The 22,571-nt window shown below is 32.6% G+C and overlaps 1 protein-coding gene and 1 long non-coding RNA gene across 4 annotated transcripts in view; both read right to left on the reverse strand.

Moving 5' to 3' along the window:
• Positions 1-22,571, reverse strand: part of LOC127715033 (LIM domain only protein 7-like) — a 225,582-nt gene that overhangs the window by 138,780 nt on the left and 64,231 nt on the right. For all 3 annotated transcript variants that reach the window (XR_007988082.1, XR_007988083.1, XM_052221051.1), the window contains exons 12-18: positions 6,010-6,554; positions 5,376-5,462; positions 4,862-5,084; positions 2,952-3,247; positions 1,456-1,622; positions 1,071-1,132; positions 443-591 (exon numbers count right to left, since the gene is read on the reverse strand). Coding sequence is in view for 1 of the 3 variants with exons in the window: in XM_052221051.1 (XP_052077011.1) it covers positions 443-591; positions 1,071-1,132; positions 1,456-1,622; positions 2,952-3,247; positions 4,862-5,084; positions 5,376-5,462; positions 6,010-6,554 (1,529 nt within the window). In the remaining 2 variants the exon portion in view is untranslated. The remainder of the gene's footprint in view (positions 1-442; positions 592-1,070; positions 1,133-1,455; positions 1,623-2,951; positions 3,248-4,861; positions 5,085-5,375; positions 5,463-6,009; positions 6,555-22,571) is intronic.
• On the reverse strand, positions 19,045-21,525 carry LOC127715037 (uncharacterized). The gene is made up of 2 exons (XR_007988087.1): positions 20,806-21,525; positions 19,045-20,234 (listed from the first exon to the last, which is right to left on the reverse strand). It is a non-coding gene; the product is annotated as an uncharacterized LOC127715037 (long non-coding RNA).

Here is a 22,571-nt window from a genome sequence, read left to right on the forward strand (position 1 = left end):
AAAATTAAATTTTATTTCCCAATAAAATGAAATATTCATGACAGCATGTGCTACCCATGACAATGTATAAAAACAAACTAAAAATTTGAAATAACTATTAATTTGATGGCTGTAGCATAAAAATGTAATTTTATAAATGAATCCTTCTATAGGGTTGTAAAGGGTGGATCATGCAAAATGTTTTGTATGTAATGCTCCCGTGCTTCATATAAAATGTGATCGGACAGAGCTTTTACACTTCAATAAAATTACCAAAAGAAGCATTCAATTCTTAATCCATTATTTAAACAATTGGGAAAGTTGAAATGTATTCTTGCAGTTACATTGTTGCAATACACAACACATTGTCTTGACATGAGATCGGTTAATGTGTTGTCCTACTATTCATATAGACAAAAGACAGGTACAAAAGAATTCCCTGTAATTACAAATCAACATTTACCTCTTCCTCCCTCAATTGTGCCTCTTTCTCTTGGAATCTTCTTTGTTCTTCTTCCTCCCATTGTCTCCTTTCGTATTCCATCCTTTCCTTTTCTTCCTGCCTAATTCTCTCCCTTTCAGCTTCAAGGTCATATTGTAACTGGTCTTTTTCTATTTGAAATTTAGATAATTATTATTCAATGAATTGAGCTAAAAATCAGTGGGACTTGGCCGGTTTTGTCTAATCTTAATTCTCCAATTGGTACAGAGGTGATGATTGAATCAACAAATCATTTATATATATATTTCTTTCTTTTCTTTTCAAGTCTGCAATCCTATTCAATGATGACTTTTTTTTTAAATGACACAAAAACAGTGTTTTAGAGTGTGAGCAATTGCTATATCTAATAAATTCTGTGAGTTATGTTTCAATCAAATGAATATGTACAAAAGACATTTAGCTATTTGCATAACGATTATAGCATATTCTTTCAATTTATAAAACAATATCCATGCATGATGTCTACTTTTAATTTTACTGGTTTTTAAGTTTTATGACAAAACTAAACTTGTCTGCTCTATGGTCGGGTTGTTGTCTCTTTGACACATTCCCCATTTCCATTCTCAATTTTATTAACTATTAGAGTTACCTTTGGAATTCTTGTTGTCTCCAATGTTGAAATGGAAGTTGTACTGTGGAAGACTTATATCACTACAAATAAATAGAGAAACAAATATGTATTAGTTAGGTTGATAATTCAGAATTTCGGAGGTCTTTTACTTAGAGGGGTGATCCATTAGCTTTGAAAATAAAGAATAGACTCTATACAAGGAGACATTACATTTGTAAAGTTTCAGTCCATAAAAAATTGTGCATAAATGTCATATTTTTTACTTATGGATTACTGATTATATTTGTAATTAGACTGAGTTTGACTTTGGGGAGTGATTGTAAGAAATATTGGCAGAAAGCAATTTGTAGAGTTATGGTTCTATCTGAATAATAAATACAAACATATATGAATGTTCACATACCTTTCATCAACTCTGTTTCTGGGGTCTATGACCAGTGATGAACCAGAGGCATTGGTGGTCTGAGAAGGGGCAGACATATTGAAAGTCTGCATTGAAGGTTCTTGTGTAAATTCTAATATGACAGGCTGACCAACTACTGCATGGGGTTTACCACCATTTATATGATTCTGAAATTAATTTATATCATCAACTGATGTCTTAATTGTTTACAAATCATGCTCTCTTGAAGCCTAAAATTACTTTAAACTTGTAATTAACTTTAACATTCCTGTTAATACTCTAAGACCTCACATTTTTCAAATTTTTGCAAATTCTAATTATCTCCCTTTGACTGTTATCCATGATATACAACTGTTATATACTGTAAATTCAGGAATTAATGTGTGCATTTATTATAGCTAATCACAGATAACTTGTAAAAATATGTGATCTAACTAATGTGATCTAACTAATGTGATCTAACTAATGTGATCTAACTAATGTGATCTAACTAACGTGATCTAACTAACGTGATCTAACTAACGTGATCTAACTAATGTGATTGAAAAAAATTTATGAAGGTAAATCACTACTGAAGTTATGAATGCAAGTTTTTATTATTGTGAAACCTGATACTATCTCATTTTTTACATTTAAAATAAAAACACGCAATAATTTCTTAATTTAGAGTATTCAAATAGCTAATGAACTGAACCAATTGGCCCGAGAACACAGTTATTTCGTAGTGCATTTCTTTTAGACAATAAATTCAAATTAAAAAATTCGCACCTGCTCTATCTCAAAAAGATTTTTACAGTGTAGCGTACTACTATTGATACAAATAATATCAAAATTATAGAAACTTCTACCAGCTCTAACTCAAAATATTGACAATTCTGTGTTAAGGGGGGCTAAAATTCAGTTTGACAGCTTCAGACATTCTAATTTTTGACCTTTTTTAACTGGACCAAATCACTACTTAACATAAAGATTCAGCACCCACATTTTTTTAACATGTAATTTCATCCCCTTACTTAATATTTCATGCATAAAATATCAAGAAATAAATTGGGAAAGTGTATCAGAAAAAAATGCAAGTTATATACTGTTCACACTAGGGACTATATTCGTAGACAACAAAAACCAAAGGACGATAACTGTGTCCTTGGACCAATTACAAATAACTTTTTTATTCTTAGTGGTTTATCATCAAAGTTTGAAAAGATGACGATGATGATGATGATGATGGATGGCTGCTTAACGTCCAGTGGCAAGTTAATATGCATATTCAGGAGGAGAACATGTTAATGTAATATGAATATTTACCCTGCTTTGTACTAGACCAACACATTTGAGCCAGATTTTAAAACATTGCTATTTTGCAAGGTGACAGTCCACAGGAAGACAGGTCACCTTACTTGGACACATTATTCTGACTCCGAGCCGACCAGCTTTGCTCTTACTCCTTATTGCCAAAGTTTGAAAAGAGAAATTATTGATAATATTGTTACACCAACCTGTGCAATATCATCTTCAGGAAATCGGGGAGAAGATGCAGTAGAATCTAAAGAGGCAGCACTTAATCTTTTGTCATCATTATTAATACTACTGCTACTAGAATATTCTGACCGTGGACGAGGTCTTTGCCATCTTCGCAGAATTTCTGGTGGACCAAAGCCACCAGATGATTGGCTGGGACTAAGATCATCATTTCTATCTTCTCTATGATTTGTATGTACAGGAAGTTCTATGTGGTTCACTTCAGGCTTTGTTGTTCTGGTAACAGGAATTTCTCTAATTCTCCGAGAAGTATCTGAAAAATATTAATCAATGGTTAACTGATTTTTTAAATATTGATGGCAAAAAAATTTGCGAAATACTATAAAATAAAAAAAATTGTAATCATGAAACATCGGTATTTTCGTTTGTGATGTAAACAAATGATCCAACACAGGTTTGGTTTACACCAAGCTTTAAGAAGTATGGCACTTATTATTGGACACTTAGCATTTCTCATTTAGAGTTTTGTATGTGGTCAGCTATACAAATAGCAATGAAAAGATGCAATACAGATCAATATATAAGGACTGAAAATTAGATTGGGAGAATTGAATTCTATGGATCTTCTAGGATTTTAATATTTTTATGTCAAATTCACTCCGCAGAGGTCCAACCCTGAACAGTTGGGGCAAAAATGGACACAATATTCAAGCTTGATACAGGTTTGAATTTAGATTGTTATTAAATATTTGACACATTATAGATTTCTGACACAGAATAAATGTGTCAAAGAACTTGAAATTGGTTGTATGATTTGAATTTATATTCAATTGAAGATTTCTTGCTGTTGTGCAATACACTGTGCTGTTGCGCAATACTTAGTAAATCTGTTTTCAGACTATATACAAAGAATTAGCAAAATAAATTGTGACCCCCAATTTTTTTCTTTGGGAAATTGACAATTTCTTAAATCTTGAGGGGATAAAAATCCCCCCCCCCCAAAAAAAAATATTTGTTTATCCCCCCTCCAAAAAAAATATTATTTGAAGAGAATTTTTGTTTTGAGGAAAATCAATTGCCACCCCCCCCCCCCCCCCCCCCCCCCAAAAAAAAAATTTTTTTTTTTTACCCCCCTCTTAAAAATTAATTTTGAAGAAATTTTCTTTTGTAAAATGTGGTACAAATTAAGAGACATCCATACACCTTAAAACAAGTTATTGTCTGAAAACTAGAAAAATGCTTGTTTTAGACCCTTTTTGGCCCCTAATTCCTGAACGGTTTGGGCAATTACCCCCAAAATGAATCCCAACCTTCTACTTGTGTTATTAAATTTTGTGGTACAATTTCAGAGCAATCAAAGTACTTATACACAACTTATTGTCCTGAAACAACCCCATTTCTCGGAAATGTAAAATCTAAAATTTATGAAAAACGAAAGGGAGCTCACGTCAATAGATATATACAATTCACTACAGTTTTATGCAAATTGGGTAAAGCGTTTTTGAGTTAATGTCCGACATGTTGACGACGGACGGACAGACGGATGGACAGACAGAAAGACAACAGTATACCATAATACGTCCCATAAACGGGCGTATAAAAATGCTTGTTTTGGCCCCTTTTCTGCCCCTAATTCCTAAACGGTTGGGACCATCACCCCCAAAAACAATCCCAACCTTCCTTTTCTGGAATTGAACCTTTTGGTTAAATTTCATAGAGATCCATACACTTAAACTAAACTTATTGTCCAGAAACCAAATGTCTTCGACGACGACGACAACGTGATACCAATAAAAATGAAATCAAACCAGATCTTGTCAGAATTTGTTTATTTATTTCATTACAGCTATGAAAGAGGTGTTTTGTATTCCAAATATAATTCTTAACTTATATCTAAAACACAAAAAAACCCTTAAATAACATTTACCCTCTTCTGGTGGTCTTGACCTTTGAACTCTTATTGTAGGTTTTTCTTCCTCTATCTTTTCATATGATGGGGAGATCTGTTGTAAAACTGGTTCCTCTTTTGTGACTGTTTCTTCAGTCTTGTTATATGATGTGTATGTCCTATGGTAAGAAGACTCCTCAGTATGTTTAGTTTGTGGAATAATCTGCTCTTCTATTGCAGCCTCTTCTCTTTCTGTGTGTTTCTGAAAAAAGGAGGGAATCTTATATATATATATATATCCCTTTTTTATTTAGGTTTTCAATCATTTAATACAGCCATTCTCCAAGCATAGAATAAGTTTGGTGGAAAAGGTAATTTCTATGAAGGCAATAACCTAATTTTCATTAAGTTTGCATATCTATTTACCATTACAAGAAATCTGCCTGATAACATATTTCATTTAAATACATATTTATACTAACGCAGTTATAATTAAGTTTAAATTAATTGTTTAGTTGTTATTTTTGTTAGATAAAGTTATTTAAATTTTTACCTCTTCATTTGTAGATGATTTTGCCCCTGACATTTGCTCCATGATCCATTCTTTTTCACGTCCTAATTCTGTCAGTATACTTGTCTTCTGTAAACAAACACAATGTTTTTATAAGTTTTTATTTTTTTGTAGAAACCTATTTAACTTTTATAATTAATTAACTTGAACAAGTTTTTTTCGAAGTACTGGTAAATTCAGAAATGATGGGTGCATTTATTATTGGGATTGTTGAAAATGTAATCAGAATTCAAAATACAAGATTTTTTTACTTTTTGTGAAAACTATTTAGTTGAAATTAATGCATCACAAAAATTACTGAATTTATGTATTTTATGACCCTTGTCCTTTAATAAAAAAAATTACAAGATATTTTGGTAATGTGGCTCTTCACCTAATCATAGAAAGACAATGAAAGTGTGATGGAAAAAAGAATAGATGGACAGATGTTTGTACATCAGGATCATCGGGTAAAAAAATCACTATTGGCAAATATCTTTTCAAATGAGAAGACAGGGACTTCTAGAGAGCTGATATTTAAAGAGAACTTACTTGGCTTCCTGTAAAAACAGTGCCCAACTTATATAATGAAAGTTCTTATTAAAAACATATTGTAAACAGTTTAATAAATTAATACCGGTTCAGTGTCTTCTTGAGAATTAAAATTATAATTCCTTTGCCTCCTTCGTTGATACGGTGGTAGTGATGTATCCATCTCATTTGTCTTTGGTGAGGATTCTATGACTTTTGTGACTGTTGTTGTTATAACTTCCTCCTTTGGAGGAGCACTCTCAATAGTTTTCTCTGGAGATGGTCTAGTTCTTGCAGAGAATTCATGGGTAGATCTTGCAAACCGTGGTGTTTCATCTGTAGCGGAAGACTCTGTAGTTCTAGCAGATGGTGAAGGGTCATGTGACCTTTGTGGTGAATCTTGGGAAGATGGTGATTCTGTTCTACGAGATAAAGATGATGTTTGATAGGATGATCTTGTTCTCTGTGTAGTTTCAGGAGTTGACGGAGACTGGGATACCCTAGATGATGTCCGTGAAGATTTGAATGTTGACTTTGTAGTGTAGGAGGTGTCAGGTTCTACAGAGGAATTTATAGAAGGATGGAAAGCATCATCATCATCATCATCATCCTCGTCTTCTTCTTCTTCTTCTTCTTCTTCTTCGGAGTCCTCTGTAAAAACAAACAATTGTATTTAGAATTAAATTGAGGTCACAATACAAGTTAAAATTGAAAGTTTTCAAATATTAATATTTTTTCTGCTTGTAGAAATTAAGATCTATTAGAGAGTTATCAAAATACAAGTCACCATTTAAGTGAACCCATATTCTTTCCATTCTAGCAGCACTTGAAATATCACTTTTCATCAATCAACTTTTTATAGGATATATATATTGATATCTTCATTTTAAAAGATTCCAATAAATGATTACATACAGGTTAGAGAGGTTTCTCCATCAATCATAAACCTTTTAGACAATCTCATAATCTTATAAGGATTATTTTGAATCTTTTATATATTCAAGTTTTAATTAGTTTTCCTGAATTTTTACCTCATGAGTAGTTTGCCTAATTTTACTTTTATTTGATATGCATACAATGTTGTACGTACGGTTGCCTATAATTGCTTACATCCACCTCATACCATACCAAGAATATCCTCTTATTTCTATATCATGTGTATGTTGTGTAAAAGTTTTCATTTTGTACAAATTATAATTTGTACAATAAAATTGAACAAATTATATTTTGTATGTTAACTTTGTACAACTTAAAGAACCTTAGTGAGCACGCTCACATACCCCACGTCCCCACATTGTCATTGGAGAAATAAAATATGTGTAAGGAAAAAAAATTGTATAAGTAAAAAAATTGAGTCATAATTTCCTGTCAATATGCACATGTACATAGTATGTCCTTATTATCTACAAAGTTTCATGAAATTATGTTGTGTGGTTTCAGAGGAGTTGCGATGACAAACTGTTGCAGAAGTACATTGAAGCAAATAAGTTCAAAGGGGCGTAACGCCTAGAAAAAAAATTGAATTATTATTTCCTGTTGATATTCACATCTACATAGTATGTCCTTATTATCTACAAAGTTTCATGAAATTCTGTTGTGTGGTTTCAGAGGAGTTGCGATGACAAACTGTTGCAGTAGTACATTGAAGCAAATAAGTTCAAAGGGGCGTAACTCCTAGAAAAAAAATTGAACCGTAATTTCCTGTCGATATGCACATCTACATAGTATGTCCTTATTATCTAAAAAGGTTTCATGAAATTCTGTTGTGTGGTATCAGAGGAGTTGCGATGACAAACTGTTGCAGTAGTACATTGAAGCAAATAAGTTCAAAGGGGCGTAACTCCTAGAAAAAAAATTGAATCGCAATTTCCTGTCGATATGCACAACTACATAGTATGTCCTTATTATCTAAAAAGGTTTCATGAAATTCTGTTGTGTGGTATCAGAGGAGTTGCGATGACAAACTGTTGCAGTAGTACATTGAAGCAAATAAGTTCAAAGGGGCGTAACTCCTAGAAAAAAAATTGAACCGTAATTTCCTGTCGATATGCACATCTACATAGTATGTCCTTATTATCTAAGAAGGTTTCATGAAATTCTGTTGTGTGGTATCAGAGGAGTTGCGATGACAAACTGTTGCAGTAGTACATTGAAGCAAATAAGTTCAAAGGGGCGTAACTCCTAGAAAAAAAATTGAATCGCAATTTCCTGTCGATATGCACAACTACATAGTATGTCCTTATTATCTAAAAAGGTTTCGTGAAATTCTGTTGTGTGGTTTGAGAGGAGTTGCGATGACAAGAAACAGGACTGACGGACTGACGGACTGAAGGACAGACGGACGGACGGACGGGTAAAAAACATTATACCCTCCGCAACTCGTTGCGTGGGGTATAATTACAATTACAATTATTGTAAATATATGAAAGGCCATTTTTTCTATCATGTTAGATTATCAAATATCCTTTGTATAAACTATATGTAAATTTTAGTCAAATTTTGTACAAATTGTAATTTGTACAAGCACTTTTTACAAATTGTAATTTGTACAAATTCAAAATACAAATTATAATGTGTTACAAAATGATAACTTGTACACAACCTATATACAGGTATATCTTCATTTGCCAAATTTTAATTGGAACTGTAAAACTAATTCTTGTAAAGTTGCAAATTTTTAATTTTCAATTTTCAATCAATAGACATGGTAAAGTTAAGATGCAAGTAGAGAGAATTACATGACATGTATACATAGAGAGAATAATAAAATGTCATAATTCAAACGTTAACTGATGTCAAATTTACAAACTATTACAAAACCTATATGCATTAGACAAAAAATCTCCCACAATCCATGTTTATAATTTTATATCAAGATTCCAATATGACATGGTATTTAACTCATCACTTTCTTTTACTATTGATCATTAAGGTGTGGATAGCTATTAAAATATTTTCAACATGTAATTTACATGTTTTCAAGTCACACCTACACATATTGTTTTGAAAAGACGGCGTAATTAAGGCTATGTAAAAAAATTAACTGGTATGAAGATACAACATGCATTCTATTAATCATCAAGTATGAATTAGTCCTCACTGACTGCATGATGTCTGACATAATTGCCTCTTTTGTCATTCACAATTTTGTAAATATATAGGTAAAAATAAAATAAATTCACGTAAGATCTACCAGCAATGAGCTCTTTTAGTGTTTGTTATTCCATAGCAATTATAAAAATAAAATGCTCCGCAAGGCGCAGCTTGATACGACCGCAGAGGTCGAACCCTGAACAGTTGGGGCAAGTATGGACACAACATTCAAGCTTGATACAGCTCTGAATTTGGATTGTGATTAAATATTTGACACAGCATAGGTTTCTGACACAGAATGAATGTGGTCTAAGAACTTAAAAATTTTAAATTGGACATTCACCTATTATGGTCCAATATCCAAAATCTAAATACATGGTTAGATTCAGCATATCAAAGAACCCCAAGAATTCAATTTTTGATGAAATCAAACAAAGTTTAATTTTGGACCCTTTTGACCTCAATGTGGACAAAGTTGATAACGGGGCCCAAAAATCAAAAATCTAAATACATGGTTAGATTCAGCATATCAAAGAACCCCATATATTCAATTTTTGTTGAAATCAAACAAAGTTTAATTTTGGACCCCGATTTGGACCAACTTGAAAACTGGGCCCATAATCAAAAATCTAAATACATGTTTAGATTCAGCATAACAAAGAAACCTAAAAATTCAATTTTTGTTAAAATCAAACTAAGTTTAATTTTGGACCCTTTGGACCTTAATGTAGACCAATTTGAAAACGGAACCAAAAATTAAGAATCTAAATACACGGTTAGATTCGGCATATCAAAGAACCCCAATAATTCAATTTTTGATGAAATCAAACAAAGTTAAATTTTGGACCCTTTGGACCTCAATGTGGACCAATTTAAAAACGGGGCCCAAAATCCAAAAACTTAATACACGGTTAGATTCAGCATATTAAAGAACCCCAAGAATTGAAGAATAAAACCCCATTGAAATTGATCAAGAAATAAGCAATTTATACGAAGTATCTTCTTTTGCACAATACTGTGCAATTGAATATTTCTTGCTATTGCGCAATACTGTACAATTGACAATTCTTGCTATTGCGCAATATTATGCTATTGGATATTTCTTGCTATTGCGCAATACTGTGCAATTGAAGATTTCTTGCTATTGCGCAATACTGTGCAGTTGAAGATTTCTTGCTATTGTGCAATACTGTGCAATTGAAAATTTCTTGCTATTGCACAATACTTATTATATAATAATTTACACATCCTGTTTGGTGTGTATCTCCTACCATATCATTATTATTTGCTTTTAAATATTAATCAGAAATAACCAACTTAAAATGGAAAATTTTAAAACAAAAAAAAAAATGAAAAAAAGAAAAAAAAGAAATCCCCCCCCCCCCCCGAAATTTTTTGAACCACCTTATGATTCATCACCCCCAAACTCAATCCCAGCCTTCCCTTTGTGGTATGGTACCTTGCAGTACAATTTCAGAGAGATCCATACACTTGAACACAAGTTATTGTCTGGAAACTAGAAAAATGCTTATTTTTGGCCCCTTTTTGGCCCCCAATTCCTAAACGTTTCGGGCAATTACCCCCAAACTCAATTCCAGCTCTCCCTTTGTGATATGGAACCTTGTAGTACAATTTCAGAAATATCCAAACACTTACACACAAGTTATTGTCATGAAACTAGAAAAATGCTTGTTTTTTGCCCCTTTTTTGGCCCCTAATTCCTAAAATTTTGAGGCAATTACCCCCAAAATCAATTACAGCCTTTCCTTTGTGATAAGGAACCTTGTGGTACAATGTCAGAGAGATCCATACACTTACACACAAGTTATTGTCTGGAAGTTACAAAAATGCTTATTTTTGGCCCCTTTTTGGCCCCTAATTCCTTAACTGTTGGTACCATAACCCCCAAAATCAATCCCAACCTTCCTTTCATGGTATTGAACCTTATGGTAAAATTTCATGGAGATCCATTCACTTAAACTAAAGTAAGAGTGCGAAAACCAATGTGTCTTCGGACGACGCCGGACGACGACGACGACGACGCCAACGTCATACCAATATACGACCAAAAAATTTTTAATTTTTGCGGTTGTATAATAACCACCAAAATAAGACAAAGTTTTCCTTTTTAGCTCACCTGGCCCGAAGGGCCAAGTGAGCTTTTCTCATCACTTTGCGTCCGTCGTCCGTCGTCCGTCGTCGTCGTCGGCGTCGTCGTCGTCGTCGTCCGGCGTCGTCTGTTAACTTTTACAAAAATCTTCTCCTCTGAAACTACTCGGCCAAATTTGACCAAACTTGGCCACAATCATCATTGGGGTATTTAGTTTAAAAAATGTGTCCGGTGACCCGGCCAACCAACCAAGATGGCCGACATGGCTAAAAATAGAACATAGGGGTAAAATGTAGATTTTGGCTTATATCTCTGAAACCAAAGCATTTAGAGCAAATCTGACATGGGGTAAAATTGTTTATCAGGTCAAGATCTATCTGCCTAACTTTTCAGATGAATCGGACAACCCGTTGTTGGGTTGCTGCCCCTGAATTGGTTATTTTAAGGAAATTTTGCCGTTTTTGGTTATTATCTTGAATATTATTATAGATAGAGATAAACTGTAAACAGCAATTATGTTCAGCAAAGTAAGATCTACAAATAAGTCAACTTGACCAAAATGGTCAGTTGACCCCTTAAGGAGTTATTGCCCTTTATAGTCAATTTTTAATCATTTTTCGTAAATTTTTGTAATCTTTTACAAAAATCTTCTCCTCTGAAACTACTAAGACAAATTTAACCAAACTTGTCCACAATCATCATTAGGGTATCTAGTTTAAATCAAAGCGCGAAAGCGCTGTAAAGGCAGTTAATTACAGGTTGTGTGTATTTTTAGTCCAGTTATATCATTATCTTGCATAGTACAGTGTACTTATCAGAGGTGGCTTTCAGTATTTAAGATTTAGAGTTCTCTAATGATATTGAACAAGTTTTATGAATGTCATATTCTGAGCACTATATGAAGGCGATTGTTCTCACTTGTTTATGAACTAGTGCATTATGTCCAGTTTGTACCTTTTTTATCTATGTTTATAGTCAAATTAGTTATCAAAGGTACCAGGATTATAATTTAATACGCCAGACGCGCGTTTCGTCTACAATAGTTATAAAGCCAAACAAGTACAAAGTTGAAGAGCATTGAGGACCCAAAATTTCAAAAAGTTGTGCCAAATACGGCTAAGGTAATCTATTCCTTGGATAAGAAAATCCTTAGTTTTTCGAAAAATTCAAAGTTTTGTAACAGGAAGTTTATAAAAATGACCATATAATTGATATTCAAATACTGTTTAAAATAGTTAGGCATTTTCTTTTTAGTAATAAGTAAATGTTATCAACTGTATTTTATTCAACTCTGCAAATGTGGTTTGTTACTGGTAAGTATGGATGATAGTTGTTTCATTGGCAATCATAACACATCTCCTTATTTATATAATGATCTATATTCAACGACCTCAGGTACAAAAAAATGGATGTAACTAAACTGTGATGGGAAACCTTTGACTTCTTTCTTTTATATAAACTTTTGATATGGTACCATAGAACTATGTAGAATAAATGTACATTGCAACATGTCAACTCTTTCAATGACAATACTTTTTAAGAAACTACAACTCCAAGCAAAATTATATTTCCAAGTTTCAAGTAATTTATGAATGAAAAAAGGAGTTCTTAATTAAGAAATAAACTGATTCGCTGAGCTCAGCTGGATACACCCGCAGAGGTCCAACCTTGAACAGTTGGGGCAAAAATGGACACAATATTCAAGCTTGATACAGGTCTGAATTTGGATTGTAATTAAATATTTGACAAATTATAGTTTCTGAATAAATGTAGTCAAAGAACTTGAAATAGGTTATATGAATTGAATTTATATTCAATTAAAGATTTCTTGCTGTTGTGCAATAAACTGTGCTGTTGCGCAATACTTAATAAATCTGTTGCCAGACTATAAACAAATAAAGTTCAATTTCTTCTCAATGTCATATTTGAAATTTATGAAAATCTATAGGGAGATTACATCAATAGCTATAAATAATTCCCCAAAGTTTCATGCGAACTTCTTAAAGCATTTTTGAGTTGTTGTCCAACAACAGTGCACACGCTGAAATGTCTCGCCTTCTTTACTAATCACTGATATTATGTTGATAGTCCTTAATATAAAGCTTTATTACAACTGTCACATAAACTTAACATTAACCAAGAAAACTAAACATTGACCAATGAACCATGAAAATGAGGTCAAGGTCAGATGAACCATGCCAGGCAGGCATGTACAGCTAACAAATCTTCCATACAGTACTACCTGTGACATTATCTTATTAATGGTGGCCATAAAAAATATGGTCACCATGATGGCCCTAAATGTCCATCATTATACCTCCTGTTGCTTAATTAATACACAAGTTATTAATCAAAAACTAGTCAAGGATAAAGGGAAATCATGACTGCATTGAAGTGTTAAAATTATATAACTTACAGGTACAGTGTCTCAGGTAAAATATATGTGTTTTTCAAATTTAATAACTGTGATTATGACAAGAAAATTCTAAAATAAAATGAAATAATAAATCTAGTTGAACCTTCCTAACTTTTTTTTGTAAACATTTTCTCATGACTGTTTGTTTTGATGTTATACCTTTTAAATAATTCTATCAATTTAAGTTATTTTTTACATGTATTTTTTGGCAAATGAATAATAAATGAATATCATCTTCTAATATAATGCAAACTTTCACAATGCCTGCCTTTTTCCATTGAAAAGGTGTTTCTCAAATTAATTTTCTAAAATCAAAATGGTTTATACTTACTGCATTTAACATGGTTTAACAAATGTTTAAGATGATCTTTAGGACTTATTCTAATAAAATTTAGCTATATATATATATAGGCAATTCATTATTTCTCTATTGAATAAATACATGTATATTCAAAATATTCATTACAGAAAAATTTGATAATATTTTTGTTATCATATAAAAATATTACAATTTAATCAAGTTTCTGACAAAAAAAAACAACAAAAACAATCATTATAATGCAAAGAAATAACAATTTTATAAGAAATCAAAACACATGGAAAAAATTATTAGGTTTTGCCCTAAGTTCTAATGACTTTTTTTTATAAAGGAGCCAATATTTTAAACATGTTCCATGTTATAGAGGTTTAGCATTTCTTTTACTTTTTGTTCTTGGTTAAGATTTTATTTATAAGATTCAAGATTTTATTCATAAACTGGTCAGAGACATAATTATGAGAAGGTAAACAATTTTTAAATAGATTATCTCTAAGTTGTTATGTTAATTTTACAAACAATTCTATCCTTTAATTATAATGACTTTTATCCACCATTTTCTATTTCTAAATTATGACCACTAATTCTTTACTGAGTGAAGCATTTGAGTTTACTGTTTTCATCATGAGCTTTTATTTTATTTTCAAAAATATTCTTATTTTTTTTCTTTAAATTTATTTTTAATCAAGGGCTTTAATGAATATAATTCATTCAAGTCCCTGCAATTATTAACTTTATCTAAAAGGCCTGAGTTGAGTGAAATATTCTTTGCAAATGTATACCAAGAATATGTATCATGCATATGCCAGTGTGCAGTTTCAACAATATAATACACAGAACAAAAAGTGATTTAATTAATAGACCATAAAAATGTTATAATCTATATAGAAGTGTACTTTATTTTTACTGGAGACAAATTTTGCCTGTTAACTGACAAAATTAGCCAAACTGAGATAACATATTTGATAAGTTTACAATTGTTTCAACAAGAGTGCACACACTGAAATGTCTCGCCTTCTTTACTAATCATTGATATTATGTTGATAGTCCTAAATATAAAGCTTTATTACAACTGTCACATAAACTTAACATTAACCAAGTAAACTAAACATTGACCAATGAACCATGAAAATGAGGTCAAGGTCAGATGAACCATGCTAGGCAGGCATGTACAGCTAACAATTCTTCCATACAACAAATATAGTTGACCTATTGCTAATAGTTTAAGAAAAACAGACCAAAACACAATAACTTAACACTGATCAATGAACCTTGAAAATGAGGTCAAGGTCAAATAAAACCTGTGTGACTGACATATAGATCATAAAATATTTCCATACACCAAATATAGTTGAACTATTGCATATAGTAATAGACCAAAACTCAAAAACTTAACTTTGACCACTGAACCATGAAAATGTGGTCAAGGTCAGATGACATCTGCCAGCTAGACATGTACACCTTAAAATCATTCCATACACCAAATATAGTATACCTATTGCATACAGTATAAGAAAAACAGACCAAAACACAAAAACTTAACTATAACCACTGAACCATGAAAATGAGGTCAAGGTCAAATAAAACCTGCATGACTGACATATAGATCATAAAATATTTCCATACACCAAATATAGTTGAACTATTGCATATAGTATTAGAAAAAAAGACCAAAACTCAAAAACTTAACTTTGACCACTGAACCATGAAAATGAGGTCAAGGTCAGATGACATCTGCCAGCTAGACATGTACACCTTAGAATCATTCCATACACCAAATATAGTATACCTATTACATACAGTATAAGAAAAACAGACCAAAACACAAAAACTTAACTATATCCACTGAACCATGAAAATGAGGTCAAGGTCAGATGACACCTGCCAGTTGGACATGTACACCTTACAGTCCTTCCATACACCGAATATACTAGACCTATTGCTTATAGTATCTGAGATATGGACTTGACCACCAAAACTTAACCTTGTTCACTGATCCATGAAATGAGGTCGAGGTCAAGTGAAAACTGTCTGACAGGCATGAGGACCTTGCAAGGTACGCACATACCAAATATAGTTATCCTATTACTTATAATAAGAGAGAATTTAACATTACAAAAAATCTTAACTTTTTTTTCAAGTAGTCACTGAACCATGAAAATGAGGTCAAGGACATTGGACATGTGACTGACGGAAACTTCGTAACATGAGGCATCCATATACAAAGTATGAAGCATCCAGCTCTTCCACCTTCTAAAATATAAAGCTTTTAAGAAGTGAGCTAACGCCAACGCCGCCGCCGGATCACTATCCCTATGTCGAGCTTTCTGCGACAAAAGTCGCAGGCTCGACAAAAAGCAAGACAATTTTTTCTTTAAATAATTTCTTTTCATAAGATTTACTTTATTCAGATCAATATAGAGATAAGAACATTTTCATTATGATTAGCATACCGGTATATCAAAATTTGATGATAACTAGGTAGCCATTTGGAAAATTTAAGTCTCTAGTGATTCATCATGCACAACTCCAGTTTTGAGATTTGGAAAAATATAAAAAGATAAACAAAAATAGTTTATTCCTATACCATATAATGATATTTTTAGTTTTCCTGAATAATAATCGTGAAAATAGATTGTACAACTTTGTTAACAAAATTTATTGTAAAAGGATTGATATTCATGATATTGATAATTTAATTAGTTAAGAAACAGGTTTGTTAAATTACTTGCTTCATGGTTCCTTAAAACATATCATTTGCATGATTATAAGTTATAATTAATAATAATTCATTTAATAATGCAAACAAACAATTGAATACCATCTGAGACTACTATAACGTTATAGTAGTCTCAGATACCATGTACATCATGTACAATAACTTTTTTTTACTGTAAAAATAATTTAAAGGATTCTCTGTTATATTTTCAAATGCTAGTCAATAACTTAATTTATCTTTGAATTTTTGCCATTTCTACTCAAGATTCTTTCCAAGAAGAAATAAAAAGAATAAGAAGCAAAAAAACAAATAAAAAATAAAAAATAACATTATAAAAAAAGGAAAATATGTAAATATAAAGACAGAAAAATCAACATATGATATGAATTAACAAAGACTAAAACAACATTCTATTCTACATTTTAAAGAAAAGGTGATATGTCAATTTGAGAAGAAACCTGAGTTACCTGTACAGGTAAATTTTAATGAAACATACAAACTGAAAACTTCAACCCTGATTGATTTCAACAGGTAATATAATTAGATAAAACATTAACCTATGTTTTATGACCCCAATAAATGGCCAACATCTCAAGATTTAATACCCCAATTAATGGCCACCATTCGATGGTGACCATACAAGAGGGTGGACATAACTAAGAGGAAGTCACAGGTTGTACTGTACAACAAATATAGTTGACCTATTGCTTATAGTTTAAGAAAAACAGACCAAAACACAAAAACTTAACAGAGCAATGAACTGTGAAAATGAGGTCAAGGTCAAATAAAACCTGCACGACTGACATAAAGATCATAAAATATTTCCATACACCAAATATAGTTGACCTATTGCATAGAGTATTAGAAAAAAAGACCAAAACTCAAAATCTTAACTTTGACCACTGAACCATGAAAATGAGGTCAAGGTCAAATGACACCTGCCAGCTAGACATGTACATCTTACAATCATTCCATACACCAAATATAGTAGACCTATTGCATACAGTATAAGAAAAACAGACCAAAACACAAAAACTTAACTATAACCACTGAACCATGAAAATGAGGTCAAGGTCAGATGACACCTGCCAGTTGGACATGTACACCTTACAGTCCTTCCATACACCGAATATACTTGACCTATTGCTTATAGTATCTGAGATATGGACTTGACCACCAAAACTTAACCTTGTTCACTGATCCATGAAATGAGGTCGAGGTCAAGTGAAAACTGTCTGACGGGCATGAGGACCTTGCAAGGTACGCACATACCAAACATAGTTATCCTACTACTTATAATAAGAGAGAATTTAACATTACAAAAAATGTTAACTTTTTTTTCAAGTAGTCACTAAACCATGAAAATGAGGTCAAGGTCTTTGGACATGTGGCTGACGGAAACTTCCTAACACGAGGTATCCATATACAAAGTATGAAGCAGCCAGGTCTTCCACCTTCTAAAATATAAAGCTTTTAAGAAGTTAGCTAATGCCGCCGCTGCCACATCACTATCCCTATGTCGAGCTTTCTGCGACAAAAGTCGCAGGCTCGACAAAAACTGGAAAATCCCAATAAAACCCCATAACTCAGAAATGTAAAATCTAAAATTTATAAAATTCTAAAGGGAGCTTACGGATTGATAATTTAGTCTTAGATGCAAGATTTTTTTATCAGTTGTTAGTGGCTTTGAACTAGCTGTCAGTAACTGCGAGTACTCTCAGATCTGTACTTAGTGTCTTTTTGTTGTTTGGATGTACAACTACCCGACCACGTCCACTTGTATTTGTATTTATCCATCTGATGAGTTAAGCCTCTTTCAACTGATTTTTATAGTTTGTTCTTATATTGTACTGTTACACCACTGTCCCAGGTTAGGGGGAAGGTTGGGATCCCGCTAACATGTTTAACCCCGACACATTCTGTATGTACATGTATGTGCCTGTCCCATGTCAGGAGCCTGTAATTCAGTGGTTGTCGTTTGTTTATGTGTTGCATATTTGTTATATTCGTTCATTTTTTGTACATAAATTAGGCCGTTAGTTTTCTTGTTTGAATTGTTTTACATTGTCATTTCGGGGCTTTTTATAGCTGACTGTGCGGTATGGGCTTTGCTCATTGTTGAAGGCCATACTGTGACCTATAGCTGTTAATTTCTGTATCATTTGGTCTCTTGTAGAGAGTTGTCTCATTGGCAATCATACCACATCTTCTTTTTTATATTTACATCAACAGATATAAACAATTCATCAAAGTCAAGGTGAGACAACAAAACTTAGTGGTAAGATCTCTGAAATTTTTTACACGGTACAAGTTTTTCTCATTATTGGAGACTGTACAGTGACAGTAACACCTGTAACTGCTTAAACCCATTTCTTATGCACTTTAGTTCGATAAACTCACTGAATATCATACCACATCTCCTTATTTTTATATGCATTACAATTTACATGTGCATGTAATTATAAATATATATATATCAGAACAAAATTCATTGCGTCACTTTTATTTCTGCATCCTTTGGCACAATACAAGTTCTAAAATTACACAACATAAAACAACTAAATGTTATTTCAGATGAAAGTTTTGTTTCAGTTCCATTCATAAGATTGTGAGAATTTTGTATGTTTTGCCAAGTCCAATAATTCACTCTATGTGCACATGTTAATTGGAGACTTTTCTATCCCGTATAAGAGTTTTGGAACTAATTCTGTTTCATTTTTTGAAAAAAGTTAGCAAACAAATCTTGCACATTTAAACCTTTGTCTGCCATCACACTGTCACCTGGATCACATAATTGAACTACATTTTGTATTCTACATCTTTCAACTATTTCATAGTCACTGGTAGAACCAACATATGCATTAGAGACATAGTTGACTAAACCACCAGGCGTTGAACATACAAGTATTTTTAGTGTTTCTGTTTTTATATGATGAAAAGGTTGCCTGAGCTCTAGGAGCTTTAGGTTTTATCACGGGATATTCTGTGCTGTCAATAATAATCCAAGTCGTAGGAAACTTTAATTTGAAGTTGGATGGCGAAAAATGCCTGACTAAACCACTAGATGGCCAAGTGTTAGCCTCACACCACTGTTTAGGCATAAAAACAATCCATGTATACACAATATTCTTAACACTAGATTCAATCTAGAATCTAGAAAGTTCAAAGTTGGTTGTATAATGCCTCAATTTCATCAAAGTCATAAAAAAACTGATTTTCAACTGACACCCTATCAATTTGAAAATATATGTATCTCAAACAATGTGCTGTTGGACAAAGTGTGGTCAAAACAAATAAAAATTTAGTATACAACTCTAAACCGGTATAAAAATGCATAGCTGTGTCACGTGTCTTCATTTCAAAATTCTCTGCTGAAAACATAGACATTGATGGTGTTTGCGTAATTCCATCTTGGAAGCTCAACATTAGCTCGGCAGTTGGTGGTGGACAGTCATAAATCCTTTCTGCAGTATGAATGACTTCTTCAGGAAAACCAACTTTACAATCAAAACTTTCCTCTAGATTTCTACTACAATATTCATCAAGTTTAGTTCTTTTGTTTTCACAGGAAACTGCCCTGATTTTTCTTTTTGCGGACGATTAAGTCTCTTGCTTGGTCCAGGAAAATAGGCTGGGAATGGCAGTAGACTTAAGTCTCTGTATGGTGGGTTTGCGCCCTGAAAAAGGTTATAAAACATTAGTTTTTTTATAATTAAATGAACTTCCATTAGCAATGTATACTTTGTATTACCTGGCGAAATATTAACTAGATTTATTCATTACAATCTGGATAAAACTATGTTTGCCTGATTCAATGTATGTTATGTAAATCCAAAGAACAAACAATGAGAGACTTATGCAACAAACATACATTGTCTGTACCTAAATAACTATAATATAGATGAGAGCATGTCACTGTTTTGTTCCTGTTAACATTGTCATTGATGTTTTTCAAGAAAGTCTATGAGGCATAGCTTATGCATTCCTGTCATTACTACATTAGCATAATTACTGCTAAAAATAATTCTCAGTATGATATACCTCTTGTAAGAAATCATTATAATTGTAGCAATCACCAAAAAATCTCACACAGATCACATTGAATCGTAATCCAAAAAATTATGACGTCTTGAATTAACCACCCCCTTTTATTCTAAAACGATAATTGCGGTTGTAAACATACTTTGATTTAATCGCATGGCGATTACATATATAACTATATATTTCAAAAAGAAAATAGAGTTTTACCATGAATAGTTTCCTGCACGTAGTCTTTTTCAGTAAAATGTGCCTTGCAAACAACAGCTGATTGAGATGGACTCCACGATTTCATCGTGTTCTCGTCCAATCTGCGTTTGGGCCATGGCGTTGATCCAACTTTTCCTTCTTTTTAAGTCATTTGGAAATGCATGTCCTCCTCTTAAATGACATCCAGGGACACAACAACCAGTACTTGGCATCGTTAATTAAAAATGTAACTGAAATAGTTGCACAGTGCAGAAACCGGAAGTTGAGGAACAGGATCGGCTACCACGGCGCCACCTATTCAGGAACGATAATTTGCTACTTTATATAACTGCGAAATAACAATAACGTTAGACGGGTTCACGTGCATAGACAGAAATGCGCTTTAAATTGTATAATATAATTAATGTTCAGTCGACTCTTAATTATTATATCAACGACTGAAATGATTTATAAACATCTAGATTGCAGATAACAATCGAAATTAACCCGAGCTCTTTCCACACGGAATTCAAATAATTCTAGTTTGTCAATCGGTTGACTGCTTATAATGCAAAATACAAATATATCAAAAGTTTTTAAAACTAACAAAACACAATGATCGTTTCTCTATTTACCAATGTAAATGAAATGAAACAAAAAACATTTTATATCACAATAAGAAGAGGAGAGAATTCAACATTTCCGGATCTACTTGGAGCCTAATGACCCCCCACGTAGATAAGTTGGATATCGCAAAAGGAAGGATTAACCCGGCAACTAGAAAGGCATTAAAGCACTGCCTTTAAAAATGTGTCCGATGACCCCGCCCGCAAACCAAGATGGCCGACATGGCTAAAAAATAGTACATAGGGTAAAAAGCAGTTTTTGGCTAATATCTCTGAAACCAAAGCATTGAGAGCAAATCTGACGAGGATAAAATTGTTCATTAGGTCAAGATCTATCTGCCCTGAAATTTTCAGACCAATTAGGCAACACGTTGTTGGGTTGCTGCCCTTGAATTGGTAATTTTAAGAAAATTTTGCAGCTTTTGGTTATTATCTTGAATATTATTATAGATAGAGATAAACTGTAAACAGCAATAATGTACAGCAAAGTAAGATCTACAAATAAGTCAACATGACCAAAATTGTCAATTGACCCCTTAAGGAGTTATTGCCCTTTATAGTCAATTTTTTACAATTTTCATAAATTTTGTAAATTTTTGTAAATTTTTGCAAAATATTTTCCACTGTAACTACTGGGCCAAGTTCATTATAGATAGAGATAATAGTAAGGAGCAAGAATGTTCAGTAAAGTAAGATCTACAAACACATCACCATCACCAAAACACAATTTTGTCATGAATCCATCTGTGTCCTTTGTTTAATGTGCACATAGACCAAGGTGAGCGACACAGGCTCTTTAGAGCCTCTAGTTTTTTATTACATTAGTGAGAAATTGACAAACTGATTTTTCTTTCATAGTTTATTTGTTGTTGGTTTGCTGTCTATATGAAGTTTTTCCACATCTCTTCCATGCACAAATTATTTTGCAACTGGATGATTCTATTTTAAACTATGGAGAGCTGTTAATACCAGGTGTTGAAACCCAAATTTCACTAAAGTCATCCCAAGAAGTTTGTTTCAGCTGAGCAATATTGATACAAAATGTTTATATAAAATTAGTTATTAGTAAAATTCAAAGGCTACAGTTTGGCCTGTTGAGAGAAGATAAGTTAACACTGGTGTAATGTTTTATCATCCATCCCCTTAAGTTCTTGCTTGGTT

Source organism: Mytilus californianus, unplaced genomic scaffold (genome assembly GCF_021869535.1).
Source record: "Mytilus californianus isolate M0D057914Y unplaced genomic scaffold, xbMytCali1.0.p SCAF_9, whole genome shotgun sequence".
NCBI lineage: Eukaryota > Metazoa > Mollusca > Bivalvia > Mytilida > Mytilidae > Mytilus > Mytilus californianus.